Consider the following 21,366-nt stretch of genomic DNA (forward strand, 5'->3'; position numbering starts at 1 on the left):
GGTATTGAGCCATAAAAAAACCATGCCAAATCAGACTGGAGTCTGGTGCAGCCGTCCAGCTTACTAGTCTTGGTCAAACCGTCCAACCCAGCGCAGCATGGACAACGGACGTTAAATGATGATGATGATTCAAAAGTGTCATATCTCTGGCAGAACTCAGACAAACAAGTCTTAGTGAACAGCTTCATGAGCAATGTTTTCAGTTATTTTTCACTTTGAGCACCGACAAAGATTGTTTTTGCTTTCAACAGGTTGACATTCAACACATAAGCTAAGGCATGCACACACAATAGACAGGCATCCTCTCACATTTTAAGAATGTTGCTGTAAAGTGGAACTGTAACATGCAAGTGATTGGTGTTAGGAAGGACATCCAGTTACAGAAACCACGCCAAAGCAAGCACTGGAATCTGGTGCAGTTCTCTGGCATGGCAATTTTTGTTGAACCATCCAACCCTTGCCAGCATGGAAAACCGATGTTAAATGATGAATATTTTTCTCTAGACTTTCCAATCATATAACATGGCAATCAATGACAATGGCTTTGAGTTACAAGATTTCAAAATTATAGCAAAATTTTCTATAACACAACAAATGCTTGTATCAGAGATATTCATATATGATTATTTAGTGTATACAAAAAATGTCCCAACAAAATATACCCTTTGTTGGTGGTCCTTATCTGCATACAATTAGAAATTTGTGGAATCGCATATTCTAAGTAATTTGGAAGCAAATTCAAACAGAATTTTTCGAGGTAGATTTTCTATGGCTGGATGCTCTTCCTGTTGCCAAACCTCATCCGCTTTCAAGTGAGGTGATATTTTCTCATAGCTAGACATGCTTTTTACAGAAAACTGGAAGCAAACCTTACTTGTATGATGACAATACTCAGTTACAACCATCACATAATGTCTAGGCATGGATGCATACAAATACACACACACGTATACATGATGGACTACTTTCAGTTTTGGTCAACCATATCCAATCACAAGGATTGGTTGACCTAAGACTGTACTAGAAGACACTTGCTCAAGGTGCTGCACAGTGGGACTAAACCCAAAACCACAAGTTTAGGAAGCAAGCTTCTTAGCCACACAGCCCTGACTTCTTAAGATAGCTTAAATAAAAACTTGAGAGCTGGTAACATATTTGCCCCAAAATTGAAATATTACAGAAATACATAATAGAATAGCATGAAAAAGTCAAGTTAACAAAAGAGAAATGAAGGAAGTTGAGCACACAGATGACTGGAAACTGACCTTTTTGATAAACAGTCTGTAAGTATGTCAAATCATCAGGATGATAGAGTTCAAATATAGACATGCCTATTAGATCCTGAGGCAGGAAACCCAGTAAAGTAATTGCACTGAAATAAACAAGAAAATAATTAAAGATTCTGCTTTGTTTATAATTTATGAGATGACAGAATTTGGTTAATTTCTAATGTTAAGAATAGTTTTTTTTCTCTTTTGTTTGATTTAAGTTATGTGTTATTTTTTCTCATATTAAGTATTAAGTTTAAACTGATTTAAGTGGATTGCTAAAAAAAAAAAATAGGAAAAAAAACCACAGCAGTCATTTTTAAAGGTATAGGCTATCTAAGACCACATTATCTTCACTATTCATGTCTCTTTTCTTTTTTGAAAATGGTATGGTATGATTTAATGTAGAACTGGCTGCTATTTCTAGCAGGCCAAACCACAACATAGAGGACATTTATATTAACCCTTTCATTAACAACCTGGCTGAAACTGGCTCTGAGTACAAATGTCTTCTTTTCATAAATTTTGAATAATAAACTTCCACCAAACCTTACTCACAATTTATGTTCCTAACACTAGCAGAATGATAACTAAGTTATTTTACTAAATTCTTTGTTATATCTAAAGTAATTGAAAGAAACAGAGCATCTCAAAATAAATACAGTAATGAAAGGGTTAAATAGTGGTAGGCTACTGATACAATACTTATATCTAAACTGAAATCAATATCAAATTTGCATTTATTCCATCCATTTTTACTGCCCACTATTCATGGGAGAGTTATTAAAGCCTCCAGGCAACCCTTCTATAGGGTCTTATCAGAAGCATTTGTCATTAGACTTTCCAGCTGGATTACCAAGTGTCACCAATCCTTAACTTCTTTTGGAAGAAAAGGATTTCTTTATTCCACAGGAAACTGGAAGTGTCAAGATCTATTGAAAGGAAATGTCAACAAACACTACACATGGTGGCCAAGCGACAAATTGCAGTGTCACTGTTTGTAGCTGTAGCTCAGCATAGATTGTAAACATTCGGACATACAGACAGACACATGCATACACAGACACATATATACACACACCCTAGGTATTTTTCAATTTCCATCAACCAAATTCCCTCACCAGGTAATAGTCAGCCTGGAGCTTTAGTAGAAGATATTTGCTAAAAGTGCCACTTAGTGAGACTGAACCCAAATCCATGTAGTTAAAAAACAATCTCCTTAACCACACAGTGATGTTCATGCTACCTTCTATAAATTTTATGTCATGTCAAAAGAAATTTTCGTTAGCCAATCAGATTGGAGCCTGGTGTTGCCATCCAGTTTCACCAGTCCTCAGTCAAATCGTCCAACCCATGCTAGCATGGAAAGCGGACGTTAAACGATGATGATGATGATGATGCTGTTCACTAGAAAGATCTTACAACACTACTGGTGGTGATGCGATGATAATGAGGGTGATAAAAATTGTGACAGATTAGAGGCTGTTTTTACTCACCTGTTACTAATTAAGTTAAGGTTACAATAGAGATTATGACTGGTTGAAAAAGTGAAGTTTTTGGGCATTGAACATCCTAGATAAAAAAAATAAAATTAAAAAAAACAATAGTAAAGAAATTAATTCCACTAGATACTTAAATACAATTAACATTTTAAATATTCATTTTTAAAAAAAAATATCAACCACAATTAGAAAGTGCAAAGAAAATGTTATTTTCAGTTTTTAAATCATACCTTCTAAGTTTCTCTGTCAGTATTAGATTTAAAAAAATAACTGATTATTTCTAAATTTATCATGAGTGCCATGTGGAATCCCATTTAAAGTTAAGAAATGTGAATGTTCAAAATGATCTTTGAAGTTATCATATCGTTATATATAAATTAATTTTGAAATCATTTTAGTCAACAGCTTTGAGGATAAAAGAAATCAATCTTTCAGTTTATTAAGGTTTCTCTATAAATACAAATATATATCTTATAATGTGATGTGTAACAAAAGAGAAGAGTGATATTAAACAAGGGAAATAATTACCAATATAAGCAGACTGGAGTGGTACACATCTTAAGATAAAATGCTTTGTTTTCTTAGAGCTGCCTAAAAGGTTCCTATCCTTTTCTGATGAAGGTGTATCTAAGATCTGTGTGGTAACATTAGCTTGGAATGCATAAAACTTATCTTGTCGCTTCAGGCCATAGCCATCGTTCAAATTTTTGTAATATCTAAAACAGAAACAAAATCAACAAAATCATAAATATATCTCCAAGTTTTAAGTTAGATAATACTTCAAATATTAACATAACTACAATTGCATATTTAAGGTATTGGAAGTGGTTGAGAAGGTAGACTACTCCACTAAATGCATTTCATTTTTGAGCTTTTCTCTAGATTCTGGCTTTAACTTCCACAGACTGATTTTAATTTTCATCCCTATGACCAGTAATATCATGATCATTTTACATCCTCTTTCCATGCTGGTATGGGTTGGACAGGCTATGACATTCCTTATTGGGAGCCACTGCTTCTCATTGATTGATTCTTTTACATGTCATTCAGTTTGGTTTCCATGGTTGGACATTTCCAACTGCCAATCACTTTACAGAGTGTACTGGGTCCATTTACTTATGATACCAACACAAGACAGCATTAAAAGAACCTCACATTTTCCTCTGCTCATTTACCTATTATTTAACACTGTGTGCTGGATGCACTTTTATGGTATCAGTCCTAGCGAGGTAGCCTTGCTCATCATTCACCTATAGGAGGTGCATGGCAGGTTCCATTGTCGGAACATAGGAAGTGGTGTATCTTGAACACAGTAAGAGTGAAGAATATGTTGACCAAGGAGAGAATAGAAGAGGGTGTAATGAGAGCAGAAAGGCCAGAGATGGGTATTGTGTGTGTGTGTGTGTGTGTGTGTGTGTGTGTGTGTGTGTGTGTGTGTGGAAGGTGATAGGAGTGGAAGAGTGGAGGGTGCTTCAATCTAGGGTGTGTGTATTTGCTCAGGTGACTTAGGAGGGCGAGAGGGAGAGCAAAATATCAGACAGCCAGAATGAGTGGGAGCATGGAAAGAGCAGGTGCTTGATGAGGAAGGCAGTGATTGGCAATAGCTAGGTGAACAAAGTTAGGAGTGAACAACACAATAAAGGCAAGAGTAAGTGTTAGGTGACAACAGAGCTATCCCAGGAGAGAGGGAATGCTGGCTGGCTGGCAGTCCAGCAAGGTAGAGCTAGAGTGTATAGCACTGTTGTTGATCGAGTGACTGCACTCCTCCCATATTATGTGAAACAAAGCCTAGTATTAAGAAAACAACATGGGTTGGTCAGTTGACACAGTCCAAGTCAGGGAGTTACTGCTCCTAGATAGGTCAGAGGAATGCCTCTTACCTGAATGGAAAATATGGAACTAAGAGGTCAGTAACTCCAAATAAGAACTGATTTGGACTGTGATGACCGGTCTAACTCATATCAGTATGGAAAGCAGATATAAAATAGTAATGATAACAATGGTGGCGGTGGTGGTGAAAGCGGTGGTGGCAGTGATGAAGTGATGAGAATATTCTTTCATTAGTTCTGAAGTAAAAGAAGTTTACATTAAGAAACCACAAACAAAGTTTTGGTCAACATAATGATAATTATAAATAATAATATATAACATTTATATATATACATATATATATATATATTTTAATTAGTAATGAACAAATACTTTTAAAATTCTTAGAGAATCTGTAAATGTAAAATTTAGTATACCTAGTACAATTATTAATGGATGCTAAGTTCCAACAACAACAATAATCATCTATTTTTCTAGAAACTTCAATCAGTAAGTAAAAATGATTATTATTTAATTTAGAATTTGTTAATCCATCAACCTAATTTCTCAAAACAACCCATCAGCACAGTCTGGAAGATCAGTTTAACTAATGAAGAAATGCTACCAATTCTTATTTAAAGCAATAAAATAATATAGAGCTAAACAGAGTTGTTATATATTTTGAAGGGAAAGCAATTACCTGAGCCGGAAGTATATAGTATTTTCTTTTTGTTTAGCTATAAAAAGAAATGCACAGTTAGCATAATGTGAAGTCATCAGAAATATATTTTAATGAAGGAAAACACTTAAAACTCATAAAAACTAATTCATAGCATATTATGAAAAATTATTTTTAAACTGATTTTGTGGCTAGCTGAATATGATGTATTAAAAGATGAGCACATTTTCTAAAAAAGAAAGAGCTTCTAATGACGTGACTAAAGCAATACTTAATACACATTTCATACTATTAAAGAAATCAGATAATAAACTGTTCACATCTTCATGTGTGTGTGTGTACATATGTGTTTTCTTAATGGAACTGAAAACAAAATAATGTTTTCAAAAACACTCATTTTATAAACTAAATTAAATGGATATGTGAAAAGAAAATTCTGAAAAAGGTGTATATTGCAGACAAAAAAAAAAAAAAATCTCACCTGCCCCACCAGAATCTGCATATCGCTTGAACGTATTTTCATTTTTTGATAACATATTATTCACTGTTATAATATCTTTACGAGATGTGAAGCTAGTTAAAAGATGTCCACGCCAGCTATCCTGAAATAGAAAAAGAAAAACAAAGTTAATTTCCTATGTAACTGATATGTATACAAGAACTGATCTATATCAGTGGTTCTCAACCATTTTTCACCAGTGGATCCCTTTGTTTGCTATTTTATTCTGGTGGACCCCCATAGTCATTCAATGTTTAAAAACTAATTCTATAAATACGTCTTTCAAAATTCCTATTTTGCTTATTCACTCATTCACTTGTATAGGTTGAACTATGTAAAATGTTAGAGAACAAAATCTAGCTGTTTCTTGCAAAACATTACATTGAAAGCACATAGATGATGATGACGATGACAACGATGACGAAAGTACATTAAGTATTATCAATCTAGTTTGCAGCAACAGTTTCATTTTACAAAATATCTAAGCTCGGTAAAAATGAACCACCACTACCACTGTCACCACCGCCACCATTATCATCATCATTTAGTGTCTGTTTCCCATGGTAGTATGGGTTGGATAGATTAACAGGAAGTGGTAAGTCAGAAGAATGGTGTCTATGGTTGGATGCCATCTCATGGAAAAAAAAAAAAAAAAGACATAAAAAACATTAAAAAAATATTCAATGAAACTTACTTTTGGATATCCAAGAAATTTCAGTAGAGAATCATGTACTGAATCCACTCTGCAATCCAAAGTGACAGCTAGAACAAAAGATCCCTAAGAGAGAGAGAGAGAGAAAAAAAAAAAAAAAAAAAAAACAATTTAGCTGATTAGGTAAAATTGAGGAAGAGAAAGATCAATAGAAATTCTTAGAATCTTTTCCCTTTTAGGTAGGAAATACATATTTTTCCTTTAACTTGTTTCAGTCTTAGGATTGCAGTACCATGCTCAAGAACTGCCTTCAAGGGTTACTAGATCAACTTTAAACTCAGTCCTTTATTTTTTGGTATTTATGTCTGGTACCTACACTATCAGTCTCCTTTTGTTATTAGATGTAAACAAACCAACATTGGTTTTCAAGCACTGTGGACACACACATACACAGTAGGTCTAAATCTGAAATCATGTGATTGAGAAGACAACTTTTTAAACACAATGTCATGCCTGCACCTTTATGCATATATATTTTGCTTGCTTCAGTCATTGGACTGCAGCCATGCTGGGGCACTGCCTTGATGAGTTTTGTCAACCAAATTGACCCTAGTACTAATTGTAAATCTCTTTACCAAACTGTTATGTCAGGGGGATGTAAACAAACCAACACTGGTTGGCAGGTGGCAGCAAGGAACAAACACTAAGACACACAATGGGATTCTTTCAGTTTCCTTCTACCAAATTCACTCAAAGGCTTTGGGAGGAGGGGGCAAGCCTATTACATCGACCCTAGTGCTTACTGGTATTTAATTTACTGACTCCCAAAAGGATGAAAAGCAAAATCGACAGTAACGGAATTTGAACTTAGAATATAAAGATGGGTGAAATGCCATTAAGCATTTTGCCTGGTATGCTAACGATTCCGTCAGCTCACTGCTTTAAAGTATAAATATTATAAACAAAATATTAAGAACAGAACAACTAAATCATAACAATATTTAAATTGTTTGGTAACAGACACTAGCAAGATTTGAACTTTGGGAAACATGCCATGTTCAAAACTGTCAAAGCATGGAATAAACTACACTTATTAGTTGTTAGCTAACACTAATTGCATCCTTCAGGAATTCCGTGCTTTTTATGCCTATCCATCCTTTCTGTTTTATAGCTCTTATACTGTTCACTTTTCTAACATTATTCAGTGTACTACACATGCACTTTTGGCTTTCACTGTTGTCTTTCTTTATTTGACTTACTACTGTTTTCTATCCTGTCTTTTTAGCCTTTTCTGACAAGCTGTAGTGCACCTGAGCTTTGTTTTGTATGTAATAAGCTCCTAAATATTATCATCACTTAGAAAAATAAGAAAAAAATCTTACTGGTGATGGTTCTTCTTCAGTTTCTTTGCTCACAGTACCAGTGCTGCTGCAATGGTCAATACTATCAGTTGCACTATCTTCAAAGTTGAATTTTGAATCATCTTTACTTTCTGGAAAAGGGAAAAATAAATAAAAATAAATAATATAAATTACATGGTATTCCTGAAACTGAAAGCAACAAGCATGTATCATGCTGAACATCTCAATTTGACATACATATACATAATACTTAATGAAAAATATATATATAGGCACAACTGGACCTGTTGTACAAATACGTTCCCCCTGAAGACACCCCCATATCCATAATTTCACTAACTGCAGTTCTTCCTTTATACTGCTTCCCTTACTCTACAGAACCAATTTATTTGTTATCCATCCTTCATCCATTACTATTGTTCTCTCCGACCACATTTTCATTGCTCTGCCTCCTGGGACACTAAATTCTCTCACCTCCCTCACACCATACATATCTCTGTATTCCTGCCTCTCTCTTCCCCACCCACTCCTGCAACCTACCCAAACTCATGTTATCTCTCTTGTCATTCTCTTATCTTTTGTATCACCTTCACTATTCTGCTGCTCCATACTGTCAGTCATCTACTCTCTCCACCTCCCACAACTCTTGAATCACTGGTCATTCATCATTCACTACATCCACCCTTCAAACCTACCCAATCTTTACAGTGAGTTGCCTACCTATACTGTCTCCTATTCCCAATCTCCCATACTCTCTTGCCATCTCCATCCATCCAGCACATTCCTAATATGTTTTCAACCACCAGAGTAACTTGGCATTTATTGAAGGACAGCTTCATTTACTCAAAACGTCTGAAACAAGGGCTAATGAAGTTGGAAAACAAGCATAGAAATGCTTTGGATAGGCAAAGCATTAACCCTTCAGTGTTCGCATTATTCTGCCAAAATTAATGCTTTTTTATCCACATTGTTTTGAACTAATCATGCATTATCTTGTAACTATGAGATCTTGATGAGTTGGCTGTTAATTTTTAAAACAATATTGTAGGGTTGGTGTGAGAGGCCAGATCTGGCCAGTTTGAACATAAAACAGGCAGAATACTTTTGGCCAGATATGGCTAAAGGGTTAAATGAATCAGAAGACAAGAACAGTTAGGTGATAAGAAACATGAGAACCAACCTTTTAACTTCTTCAGCTTATCAATGACATGTTGAAGTGCAGTCAAGGTGCCAGTCTTCTTTCCACGTCCTTTTGATGGAGGAAGCATAGATTTAATTTGTTGAATATACGCTTTAACTTTTTCTTTCTTGATTTGCCTAAATTCATTCCCAGTAACATGCATGCTACTGCAAAAGAGAAAACAGAAAAAAAAAGGGTAATCAAATTAGGCTTTGGTCAATGAAAGAGATTATTTTGATTAAAAAAAAAAAGGAAAAAAAAAAGCATTCATCTTATCTTTTATTTTTTACCTTCTACTTGTTTCCATCATTAAATGTGGTCATGCTGGGACACTACCTGGAAGAATTTTAATCAAAAGAATTGACCCAAGTACATATATTTTAAGTTTGGGACTTATTCTGTTAGTTTCTTTACCCAAACAACTAAATTATGGGACATAAACAAACCAACTGATCAGTTAATTAGTTAGATAATTAACCAATTGAAAAAAGAAAAAAAAAAAAATAAATAAATAGAATGTATGCGTGTGGTTATTATTGGCATAATGACCTTCCAAAGATATAACAAAATAAATAATATAAATTACTTGTGATTGATGTCTTATCAGTAAACAGAAACTGAAAGAAGCTTGTCATATGTGTGTGTGTGTGTTCTCCACCACCACTTGACAACCAGTTTTGGTGTGTTCACATCTCTCTAACTTAGCAGTTTGGCAAAAGAGACTGATAGAACAAGTAGCAGTCTTGAACAAAAAATTACAACTGGAGTTGATTAATTTGACGAAAAATTCTTCAAGGTGGTGCCCCAAACAAGTAAAAGATAAAAGATGTGAATGCAATATTGATTAAGACTATCATTAGTACACTCAACAGAGAAGTTAAACTGTAAATAAGAAAGTTCATTTAAGACATACCTGCAACCACTTGTTGATGGTTGGTCATCAGTAGTTTCACTGCTAAGGGATATACTTACACTACTAGAACTTCCCCTGAAAATAAAACCAAATATGACACTTAAGAATATCGAATCACAAAACAATTTCATATTTAATTTGGATGTAATATCATTTAATGTAAACATTTAAGATTACTGGATCTGTAAAATGCAAACCCAGTCCCTTCAATAATGAATTTTCATTTAAATAAGTCCATATTCATAGCAAGAATATTAGTAAGCAATTTAAAAATGATTTATTACAAAAAAAAAACAAAAAACAAAAACAAATGAAATATAATGAACGATTCTAGTAATTCAGCTTAAATTTAATGATTTCAGATACATTGATTTGATTGATTAATTTAGTTCTTAATTAAAAGCTGGCAGAACCTTCCCTCTCCAAGTTTACAGAACTGTAACTTCAGTAGTGAACCTAAAGACATCATCAGAAGACCAAATTTTATCAGCTATATAGACACGGGTTTTAATCATTATTTCTATATAAAATAATTATGCCTAAAAGTATCAAACCCACAATACCTAAAAGTATCCTGATCAGATGCAATTAATCTACAGTACAAACTGTTTATTAAATTGTAACTTAGTATTTGCTATTATTTACACTGGATGAAGTTTGATAAAACAATTGTTAGAAATTATTATAATTGTGTATTGCAAATATTAGTTGTCACTACCTTAGAATAAAAAAGAATTTGTTTCAGTCGAAAATAAAATAGAAAAATATTTTTTATGCTAAGTAAAACTGTAAGCATAAGGCTATTTTAGCAGAATCAGTTCAGAGATGACATAACTTCAGAAAGAGAATTCACAAATTCCTTAAGACCAAAAAAAAAAAAAAAAAAAAAAAAAAAAAAAAAAAAGAACAGGCACAGGTTTGCCTATCACTGAGTCAGAAAATGAAAGTTTCAATTCTTACAGAAGAGATTTGAAGTAAAAATAAGCTAGCACCTTATAAGGTGTGGCTGTGTGGTAAGAAGCTTGCTTCCCAACCACATGATTCCAGCTCAGTCCTGCTACGTGGCACCTTGGGCAAATGTCTTCTACTATAACCTCGGGCCGACCAAAGCCTTGAGTGGATTTGGTAGACGGAAACTGAAAGAAGCCCATTGTATATGTGTATATGTTTGTCCCCCCTCCACCATTACTTGACAACCGATGTTGGTGTGTTTACGTCCCCTAACTTAGCGGTTCGGCCTAAGCGACCGATAGAATAAATACTAGGCTTACAAAGAATAAGTCCTGGGGTCGATTTGTTCGACTAAAGGCGGTGCTCCAGCATGGCTGCAGTCAAATGACTGAAACAAGTAAAAGAATAAAAGAATATACATTCACGGTGGTGCACCAGCATGACCGCAGCCACTTGGCTGAAACACATAAATAAATAAATAAATAAATATACAATTTATTTATACACACGCGCACACAAAAGCTATCTGGAAAACAAAGAACCACAACTCATGAATGTATAAATTGGAGTTACGTCCCATGTTTACAATAATTTTTGTCCTCCTATGATACATTGGCATCTCAGCACCTAACAAAGCCACCCACTTCTCTACTGCAACTCCACGCAGTCAAAGTAGGCCTATCCTTTCTGTGTCTTGAGATACTTGGTGACCTCACGAGTGCTGGTGTTATGGAAAAAAGTAATCAGAGAAATCAAGCCAAAGCAGAGTAGAACTTAAAGCTATTCTCTGGCTCACTGGATCCTGTCAAATAATTTGACCCATTCCAGTATGGAAGATGGACATCAAATGAAGATGATTCTGTGTGTTTGTGTATGTATAAATATGTATGTGCGTATAGGCATTTGCTTATTTGAAAATCAAAGTGGTATTGTAAGCACTGTCAATAATTTGTCCACTCGCTTCATACCTTCAAGATACTAACCATCCCTTGAAAAAACAAGTAAGGGTTAGTATCAGGAACGGTATCCAGCTGTAAAACAACATCTCAACACCAGTTGTCTAACCCATGCTAGCATGGAAAAATGGACATAAAAACGAACAAGTGAGCAAGCTATAAGTCTAAATGCTATATTCATAAAATTAATGAATTTGATGGAGAATGTGAAATTAATCAGAGATTGAAAAGCATTAAAAAAGATGGATAAAATACATTCAAACTAGTCTGGATGTTAAATCAGTGGTAAGAATTAAGGTGATTAGTGGACAGAGATAAGTGAAATTAACAAGTAGTTCATGAAATGTGTAACATTGCTTTTGAATTTACAACCTAACTAAATCTCCTAACAACAGTCAGACAGTAATCTCTTTGCAGTAGATTATATTCAAACTAATCTTTCCACAAGCTTACTGTAATCCCTCACTGTTGAGGACTGACATCAACTTGTTTTTACTTTCATCAAATCTACAATAACTAAGACTATAATTCTAGACCTCAGACTTAGTCAAATCATGACAATCATCATCATCATCATTCCCATTTAATGCCCGTTTTCGATGCTGGCATGGGTTGGATGGTTCAACAGAAGCTGACAAGCAAGAAAACTGCACCAAGCTCCAATGTCTACTTCAACATGGTCTTCTACAGTAAGATGCCCTTCCTAATGCCAACCACTTCACAGAAGTTTTTTTTTTTTTTACATGGCATGAGCATCAATGAGATCACTAAAGTAACTTGCAAGACAAACACCCTCAACTCAGGTGAGGGTGTACTATTGTGCCAGGTGATGAAAAGCTAAAGTATGATAGAGGGACAGAAACAAGTGTCTAGCAGTAAAGGAGATAAATAGTTACAGCAGTTGGAAAAGTGAGAGGAAAGAGACAGAGAGAGAGAGAGAGAGAGAGAGAGAAGATAGTGGCAAAGATGTGTCAGGGTGAAACCACAAGTTACAGGGAGGTCAGTTTTTTGATATTTCAGTTCTAGTGTCTATCGATCTACATTTGTATTCATGCACATTGATGCAACTGAGCAAGTTGCTTCAATCTACATGTTACTCTGTTTGACAGTGGAGACTTAACACTGTCTGCAGAATGTTTCAAAAGACAGTGTTTCCTGCAACTATGAGACAGAATTTGAATTCAGAATTTAAAGAACATGAATAAATAACGCAAGGCATCTTGTCTTGAGACTCTAACAATTTCACTGCCTCTGGCTGGCAGTTATCAATCCTGGAAGAATGAAAGGCAAAATTGACCTCTACAAGATTTGAACACAGAATGTCATTTCAAAGACTGCAAGTTACCTCCATCCTTAATATAAACTTAAATATAAGAGATTCTTTTGGAAACCTTAAATTTGTTAAGTGTGTAAGAAGATTGAAAATGAACTGGAGTGTAAGTGGATTCTTTCCATAGAATCAAACCTGTCTATGGAAATCTTGAATTAGAAGAAAGAGGAATACTGTTGATCAGTAGGAAGTCTAGAGAGAAATGATGAACATCAATTTGTATCTGTTTTTAAACAATAAACCAAATAAGCTGATAATTAAGAGTATAATGCATTAATTCTATAAGCTAGCTCTGAAATATTAGTGATATGTCACATCTATTGATTAACTTAATTATTAAAGCAATCTTGGTTGTGGTTTATGGCAACAGTGGCCAAATTGCAGCTCTCAAAGCTACCAAGTGTGACTCTTTAACATCCTACCGACTGGATTTTATAGAATAAAATATAATGAAGAAGACTCAACAAAAGCCTTCAATGGCAGGCATTAATCAATCTACTTTATGTAAAATATCATGTGGCTTTTCTTATTAAACAAACTGGCTATCCTTTGTTTATAGTATCTGAGATACAGAAGTGGTTCAAGATAAGCAATAATGAGAATAGATGATTAAACACTACAAACCATGTCAGTATAGAGAAAAGCATGAAATACAATAATCATTTTATAGTTTATAAAGAGGTTGCAGAAAGTCTTGAGTTTCAAACATCATTGAAAGACATTACAAGAATAATCAAGTAGCATAAAAATGGATATATTACAATATGTAATTAAAATATAATTTAAGAAATCCATCTTTTCAAAAAGTATTTCCTACTATATCTTTCGCTATACACAATGCATTGAATAGGTTTAAAAATAGCTTGGTGAAATTAAGGTAAATTAGCATTCACTGCAAACTCAATGATGACAAGAAGCCAAACAGATTTTTATGGAAATTGAAATAAAATAATTCAAAATAGACAAAGCACCAAGAAAAGAAAATTTCAATATTGTTTCTACTTTAAAAATGTGTAAATTGATCTAATGCAGATTGAATGAGAAATTAAAACGAAGATTAATTATAAGAGAATTGGCATTTCTCATATTATATAACAGCCATCTTTTCACACTAACAGAGTCAACAAGTCTTTTACATTGTTTTCTATTGTATCCATGGTTATTTTCCCAACACTTTTTTTTTTATTATCAATCTTTCAACATTCGATTTAATATCATGTCCATACCACTCAAATATTCTCCTAATTAATAATATATGATCGCTTTGCTCGCTTAAAAACACATTCTAGCCTTTATGTCTAATATTACACTCTTTATTAGTGACATTTCCATCCATCAGATTCACAAATGACAAACCACGTTTTCTCCATTCATATTTCCTTGAAAAACACCCCCATGCTTTAGGACAAAAAGACTCTTCTAAATTCAAAGACAGAATAACTGAAGTTTATTTAAGAAAAAAAAACCAACTAATATCAGAACAACGTGTTGATTAAAAGATGCATTTGACATTCACAGAACCTAGAATTTTCATATTAGCTTGTTTTTCTTCAAATCCTTAAAAAAATCAATTAGAGGAGGAAAAGCAAATTATTAAAGTGATTCAATTAATGTTCAGTTTGAACTTATGTATGCTGATGTCTGCAGGAAAAATCAAAAGTGAAAAAGAAATTCCAAATGGTTGTAACTTTGGGGAAGATGAGACAGGAAATTATTAGTGAATGATATGGTTGGATGAGACCACAGTAAGAATGATAACAAAAGAGAAATAAGTGTATCAGATGGGATTGAGTATTTCGTCTGCTTTCTTTCATTTACATTTAAATTTGTGTAGATGATATAGCAGAGAGGTAATATTAAGAAAAATGAAAGCAGCTCATGTCTCTGGGAGACTCAGCAGAATAAGTAAAGATTTACAGTGCAAAAGCAAGATTGTGCATCTTCAACGAAAATTTCTTGTTTATCTTAATACGTCTTTGAAAGTAAGAATTAGTGAAAAACTGAACTAGTGAAACTGTCCTGGAAATATTTTAACATGGGATCACTCTAAAACTAAGAAATTAAAGATTTCTGAATGACTTATAGAATCATATGTAGTTCAAGTTTTGGGATTGGGAAAATGATAGAATAGTAGATGAAGTGAAAGTGTATAAGTGGAAAACAAAAAGATGATCACCAAAACAATTTCTGAAAGAAATAAAATAAGAAAGAAAAAAAAAACTTGCAAGAAGCCAGACATTTTGGAATCCAGACAATAATCAAACAAAAATAACTAGCTGAAAAGAAAAAAGGACTAGTGGAGAATAGTATGGGCTGTAGATACTGTCTGATGATGTCAGTAGAAAAGAACAGCATAAAGTTTGGTCAATAATACCTGGGGACTATAATCTCAACATTAACCTTTGAAGAGGCTTGGAACATCAGTAACATACATGTGGAATTTTTAAAATTCTAAAGCAATGCAGATAACTATATAACTTGGCAGTCATGGTAGTAGGGACTGATTATAGAAAAAAAGTTGAAAAGCAATGTTATAAATGCTCTGGCACAGAATTTTGTTATAAAATTAGGTTAGCTAGACAGCTGTGCAATCTATCTAGAATAACAAATGTACTGTTTACTGACTGGTTGGCTTGCAACTGTACTTTAAGTACACCCACACAGCAAGCTACACAATACAGAGAAATGTTTAGGAAAAATTAAGAATACTAATACTAGTAAACATGAACCTACTTGCAAATCCATATTAAAAGCTTAAACCAATTTCCAGTTAGATTATTTTTACTTGATTACTATTTAACCTTTAGTAAGGAGTACATAAAAATTTATATAATAACTCATTATATTAATTATAATTATAATAAAATCCAATGTTATGTAACAATCTTTTATTGATACTAATTTGAAAACAAATCAAATCAAATTTAAAGGTTTCTATGAACAAAGACTTAGTAGAAAGCAATTCTATTTCTCAGAATGAGATGTTAGTAAATTTTGGATTCAGAATTTTACTTTACCTATAACCCCCTATTGTACAGATACATTTCTTTAATAAATTTTGTAGGGAAAACTTTTCTGTCCTTTACAATATAATTTTCATTTCATTTAAAAGGAAATATTTCATGTTACATTCACTTCTTAATAACGACAAAATTATTTTTCTAAATTCTTTATTATTTTCAAAATAAATTGAAATAAAGGGCAGTGTATTTCAACTGAGATATAGTAACAAAAAGGTTAATAATAATAATATATAGAAGCCACAACAGCAGCAACATGTGTTTAAACCCAAACTTTAATAGGCTAGGTACCAAGAAGTAGCCTGAGGATTTGCATTGGCCATGTATGTTGGGTTATTTCAATCAATCTAAGAAATATGTGATTAGTCTAATTATGAATAGAAGCACTGGTGTCAATAGTGCCATAAATTAAGGAGTTGGAGACAAGTCTCAAGACTGTGTGTACTGACTGCATAGCCATTATACTCAACAGATATTTTTAGCTAAATAGTGGTTCATCTTTTTCTTTAAAAGTGTTTACTTTCATTTCACCATTTCTTTGGCAATCATTGAAAGTTATTCAGATATATTTACACAAATGTTCAATATGACTTCAAATCCAAGTTAAACGAAAACAAAACTATCTATATAAATTAACATGGTCCTCAAACTATTGTGAGTTTACACAATAATGAGATAAATTAATCTTAAATACAGATTATTATTTAAAGAATATAAGTGGCCAGTTTATTTTAGAGATGTCAGGTTGTATATATTTATTTTTTTATCAATCATTGTCAATGATTTACAAATGTTATCCTTATCAAAAACTTCAATTTTCAGGTAAAAAGAAAAAAAAAGAAAAAAGAATAACCCGAGTTTTAAGTTTTTATCCCCTTTTTGAGATAATTTGCAGACTTCCAAACTGCTGATAATCTGAAGGACCACTGCAAATGTTATGCCAACCAAATTCCTTAATTTTTGGGGAAGAAATATTAATGAAAGAGAATGCTGTGTGCTGAGTTGATGGTGGTTCTCATAACCAGCTGAGAAATTAATGGCACATATCCTTTTACCAAGACTTTATAGCATCTATAGCCAAGACATTTAACTCCCAATGCTTGAGTCTGTTCACCAATCTCTGATTGAAACTATCACTGTAAGGAGTGGGAGGTATTGTAAAAGTCACAAACAAATCATGGGTTTGTGAAGTACTGAGCTTGATTTTTATCATGGAAAACATTCCCTGTAATATTCAGAAGACATTTGTCCGACATCCGTTTAACATTATGGTATGCACTGGTCCAACGGATTGTAATGATTTCTGAAAGGAATGACTAGGAGCTGAAGTTTTCACAATATAAATGATTGCAAGTTGAACATATTCCATCTCATTCTAGGCAACCAAAATGAAATTTGTTTTTGTAATGGTTGAGTTCATACTACTAATAACTTTTAATAAGTCCCCTTTAGACCTGAAAACAAAGTTTGAAACTCTTGAAAGTGAAGAAAAGCAAACATTTATTTGAATTCCAGAACCACATCTTTGAAAACCATGGAGCAATTTCCTTAAATTATTACATCTTTTTAAACTCTGAATATCTGTAGTAGGTTGTATTGTTAAACTGCAATCATTATTCTTAAAATTTTAAAATGATTTCTGATATTTTCTATTTTATACACAGAATAACTGTCTTCATTATATGTACTCAATGTCTTCTGAAAGTACCACATAAATGGGTTTTCACAAAGTAACTGTGGTATCTTGGCCAGTATATTTCCTTTAAACTTGTTCAAATTTATCCCAAATTTCATTGCATAGTTCATTGAAAAGTATGAGTAATATTACTTTCTAAAAGGCAGAAGGCCTCATATTTGACAGATAGGCATACTTGATAAACTGAGCCCACAATACAACTGGTATTATTTTATCAACTTAAGCAGGATGAAAGGCAAACTCTACCATGGTTAAACTTGAACTCACGAAGTAAAGGGATGTAACTTAATCCCACAAGGGATTGTTTAATTTTACTTATTCTGCCAACCCACCACCCTTACAATAAGAGTAATATTGACACTAAAAGCCTAACGACAAAGTGGGCTATCTTTTAAGACACTGCATGGCTAGAATGGGAGCTAATTACAACTTACCTCACAGTATCTTCCATATTTGTGAAGAGAAAGTAGAAATGGACTTGGGATAACACAGATATAAGATCTTTAACAATAACTTAAGTAAATAGTTGAATTTCGTAGGTGCCAGAATCAAACCAAGCAGGGAGACAGCTAAAAAAACTGAAAGAGAAAAAAAGTAACTTACAAATTGTTGTTAAAAGCTAAAAGCATAGGTATAAAAAAACAACATGTGTTTCAAAATGAAAATCATTTCAAGCTATGAGGAAAAAAATACCAAAATTCTCAGCTGACATTCTCATATAATTTCAATAACAAATATAATTTAATAAATTGAATATTTTAAAACAAAACAGAATTTTGTATAAAAGCAAATCCAATATGCTCAAATCATATTAAACAAAATAAATATTCTATTCAAATTCACTTCAGACTTTGACTAATTAACATAGAGAGTAAGAAATTTATATTTCTATCTATTTTTTTTTTATTCATTCCATGTTCAGTTCAAATTTTACCTCTAAATTATGGAATTTTTTTACATCCAACTGAATGTTTTTAAAAAAGTAACTTTGCATCTTAAACTTTCTCAGCTAATATACATGTCTTACAAATGCACAGATAAATTTCTAAATGTGGGAGGAGAGGGGATGAGACTATGTGATGTCCTTATTTTTAAGGGCATTAGAAGATAAATGAAATGAAATAGTTCCAACAAAAGAATATAAACTGAAATGCAGACTCAGCAGTGTTTAAGTTGCTTTATAAATGTAATATTAAGAATAATCTATCATCAAACGGTTTATCACAAGCCTAAGATTTATAAAAATAGCATGGCCAGTGTACATAAACTCTAATCATAATTACAACTTCATTAAAATGCTACATATCATTATCTAAACTATAATAAAGCAAGTCTCTTATTAATTAGCTTAAAATATGTAAATTTTACTAAAAGAAAGCAATTATCAAAGTCTATATTGTCAAAGAAATTCTTATAAATTTCAATTTTAATATATTATAAAGGTTGCTTAATTATTTGCAACACTACTTTCTACATACACATCAGTAAAAGCATTTTGCCAAATTATGTTTAATCTAGCATCAGCAGAATTATGTTGATTCCAGTCTTTCATATTTGTTGGGTGTTGTTGAAGATGGTAACCTGAAGAATGTTACGTGGTCAAGTTAAGTCAAAATAATACCCGATTTCTTCATAAATTCTAATGCCGTATTTGAATGCTGGATATTATTCTGAATTTATTTACTGAATGAGTACTATTAGACAAAGGATACAAAGGAAAATTAAATGTAACATATCAGAAAAATTACACAAATTGAGAAACAAATGTGTACATCTCATTTAGAAACTAGTAAAAATCTGCCGAAGGGCAGTTTTTCTGTAAGAGATAAAAATAAAGGAAACATTTTTCCTCCTAAATATTGATCACCCATTGTTTAGCCTAGGAGCATTTGAGAAGGTTGCCACCTAATAAACTAAGAAAAAAATTAAATATCAATAAAATTTATTGTAATTCAAAAATGTCACCAGTAGTGCATTAGAGGATTTAAATATTGTTATAAATATTGAGTGAAGGAAATACATACAACAACACACTACATGATAAAGTGTGCCATGGTGCTTATGACCAAATCTGAAGCATGGTATATGCAGAGTAGTGGACCTGTGAATTACTCTTGCATATCTGAGCAGCTGTTATTGCTCTACCATAACACTATTGCTTCAGCACAGTTGAACAGGATGTATGCATACATGTATGTGCACTACAATGATGTAAACATACCAACAAAACCAATAAGTATTTAAAAACTTTGAGAGATGTGACATCTGATTTTAACTGTAAAACTCAAAGTAGATAAAGCTATAAGTAATAGCATGTAGAATGTTGGGTTAAAAAAAACCCAGGAACCATAAAATGAGGAAAAAAAAAAAAAAAAGCCAAAGGCTACCAATGGGAGCTGAACTCATATCTGGGCAGCCTTTGACTTTTTCTATCCAAAGCCTTTTTTTTTAATGCAGTATCCTACATGCTATCATTTATAGCTATATCTATTTTGAGTTCCACAGTTGAAATTGAATTATACCAGCTAATGTGACTACATATAGAGAGAATAGGGTTAAGTGCAAGTTAATATACTTATTATTTCAGTTGAACAATAAGGAATAAATTAAATGAGATGAAATAAAAATGATTTCTTACAAAATCAAATAATTTACAAGTCAATTTTTTGAGAAACAAACAACAAATTTTCTTTTTCTTTGTTTGAAATTTCAAATTATGCATGAATTCAGAGTTTGCTTAATTGATCTGTGATCTTAAGGTTTATCTCCCTGCAAGGCATGTTGGACTTTTCTACTATAGCCTTCAGCTGACCTTGTGAATGAAATTGGTAGATGGACACTGTAAGGAAGCCTGTTGTGTGTGTGTGAGTATGTATGTTCATGTTGGTAAGGTCTGGACAGTCATCACAATCCAAGCTCTTGTTTTGAGTTCTGTCTTCTTGGGTGTGGTCCCCTGACCACACATAAAAGAACAGCAACCCAACAAGAACTTCTATCCATTTTCATTTGGAATATTTATGGCTGGGTACCTTTCCTAACACCAATTACTTAACCAGTGTACTGGGTGCATATTTTCATAGCACAAGCATAAGAGAAGTTGTCATGTTCTCCAAAATACAAGACTAAAGAGTCCTTCTAAACCCTATAATGCTGTTGTACATCCAGCTTGTTAATTGTATGTATGAATAGTTATGTGTGTGAGCGTTTAGATTTCACATTCCACAGAAAAAGCATTGAGTTAAAAAATGGTGTTGTTTGTTGGCATTTCCTGTCAATAAATCAGGTGTCTTTCAAAGATATTTGAAATAAAAGATCTCTTGCTTGAAATAGCAATGGAAAAAGTTTCTGATTCAAACGTATTTGAGTAACTCAGTGGTTCCCAAAGTGGGTGGCACCATCTTTGTGGAGCAGAAGAAAGGTCCAGAGGGGCACTGAAGAAAAATGGAGTGATAATAAAGGTGGCCCAAAAGTATCACTGGATGGCAATGACCCCTTTATTTTTCAATGGGATATTCAGGTTTAGAGAACAAAAATAAATAAAAATTAAAAA

The 21,366-nt window shown here is 33.0% G+C and overlaps 1 protein-coding gene across 1 annotated transcript in view; it reads right to left on the minus strand.

Annotated features, from left to right (window-relative positions):
* Positions 1 to 21,366, minus strand: part of LOC106875667 (period circadian protein homolog 1) — a 68,508-nt gene that overhangs the window by 16,808 nt on the left and 30,334 nt on the right. The window contains exons 3-11 of the mRNA XM_014923906.2: positions 9,864 to 9,938; positions 8,951 to 9,117; positions 7,792 to 7,901; positions 6,452 to 6,535; positions 5,740 to 5,860; positions 5,280 to 5,316; positions 3,299 to 3,486; positions 2,765 to 2,840; positions 1,266 to 1,372 (exon numbers count right to left, since the gene is read on the minus strand). Coding sequence (XP_014779392.2) covers positions 1,266 to 1,372; positions 2,765 to 2,840; positions 3,299 to 3,486; positions 5,280 to 5,316; positions 5,740 to 5,860; positions 6,452 to 6,535; positions 7,792 to 7,901; positions 8,951 to 9,117; positions 9,864 to 9,938 — 965 coding nt within the window. The remainder of the gene's footprint in view (positions 1 to 1,265; positions 1,373 to 2,764; positions 2,841 to 3,298; positions 3,487 to 5,279; positions 5,317 to 5,739; positions 5,861 to 6,451; positions 6,536 to 7,791; positions 7,902 to 8,950; positions 9,118 to 9,863; positions 9,939 to 21,366) is intronic.

Source organism: Octopus bimaculoides, chromosome 3 (genome assembly GCF_001194135.2).
Source record: "Octopus bimaculoides isolate UCB-OBI-ISO-001 chromosome 3, ASM119413v2, whole genome shotgun sequence".
In the NCBI taxonomy this organism is placed as follows: domain Eukaryota; kingdom Metazoa; phylum Mollusca; class Cephalopoda; order Octopoda; family Octopodidae; genus Octopus; species Octopus bimaculoides.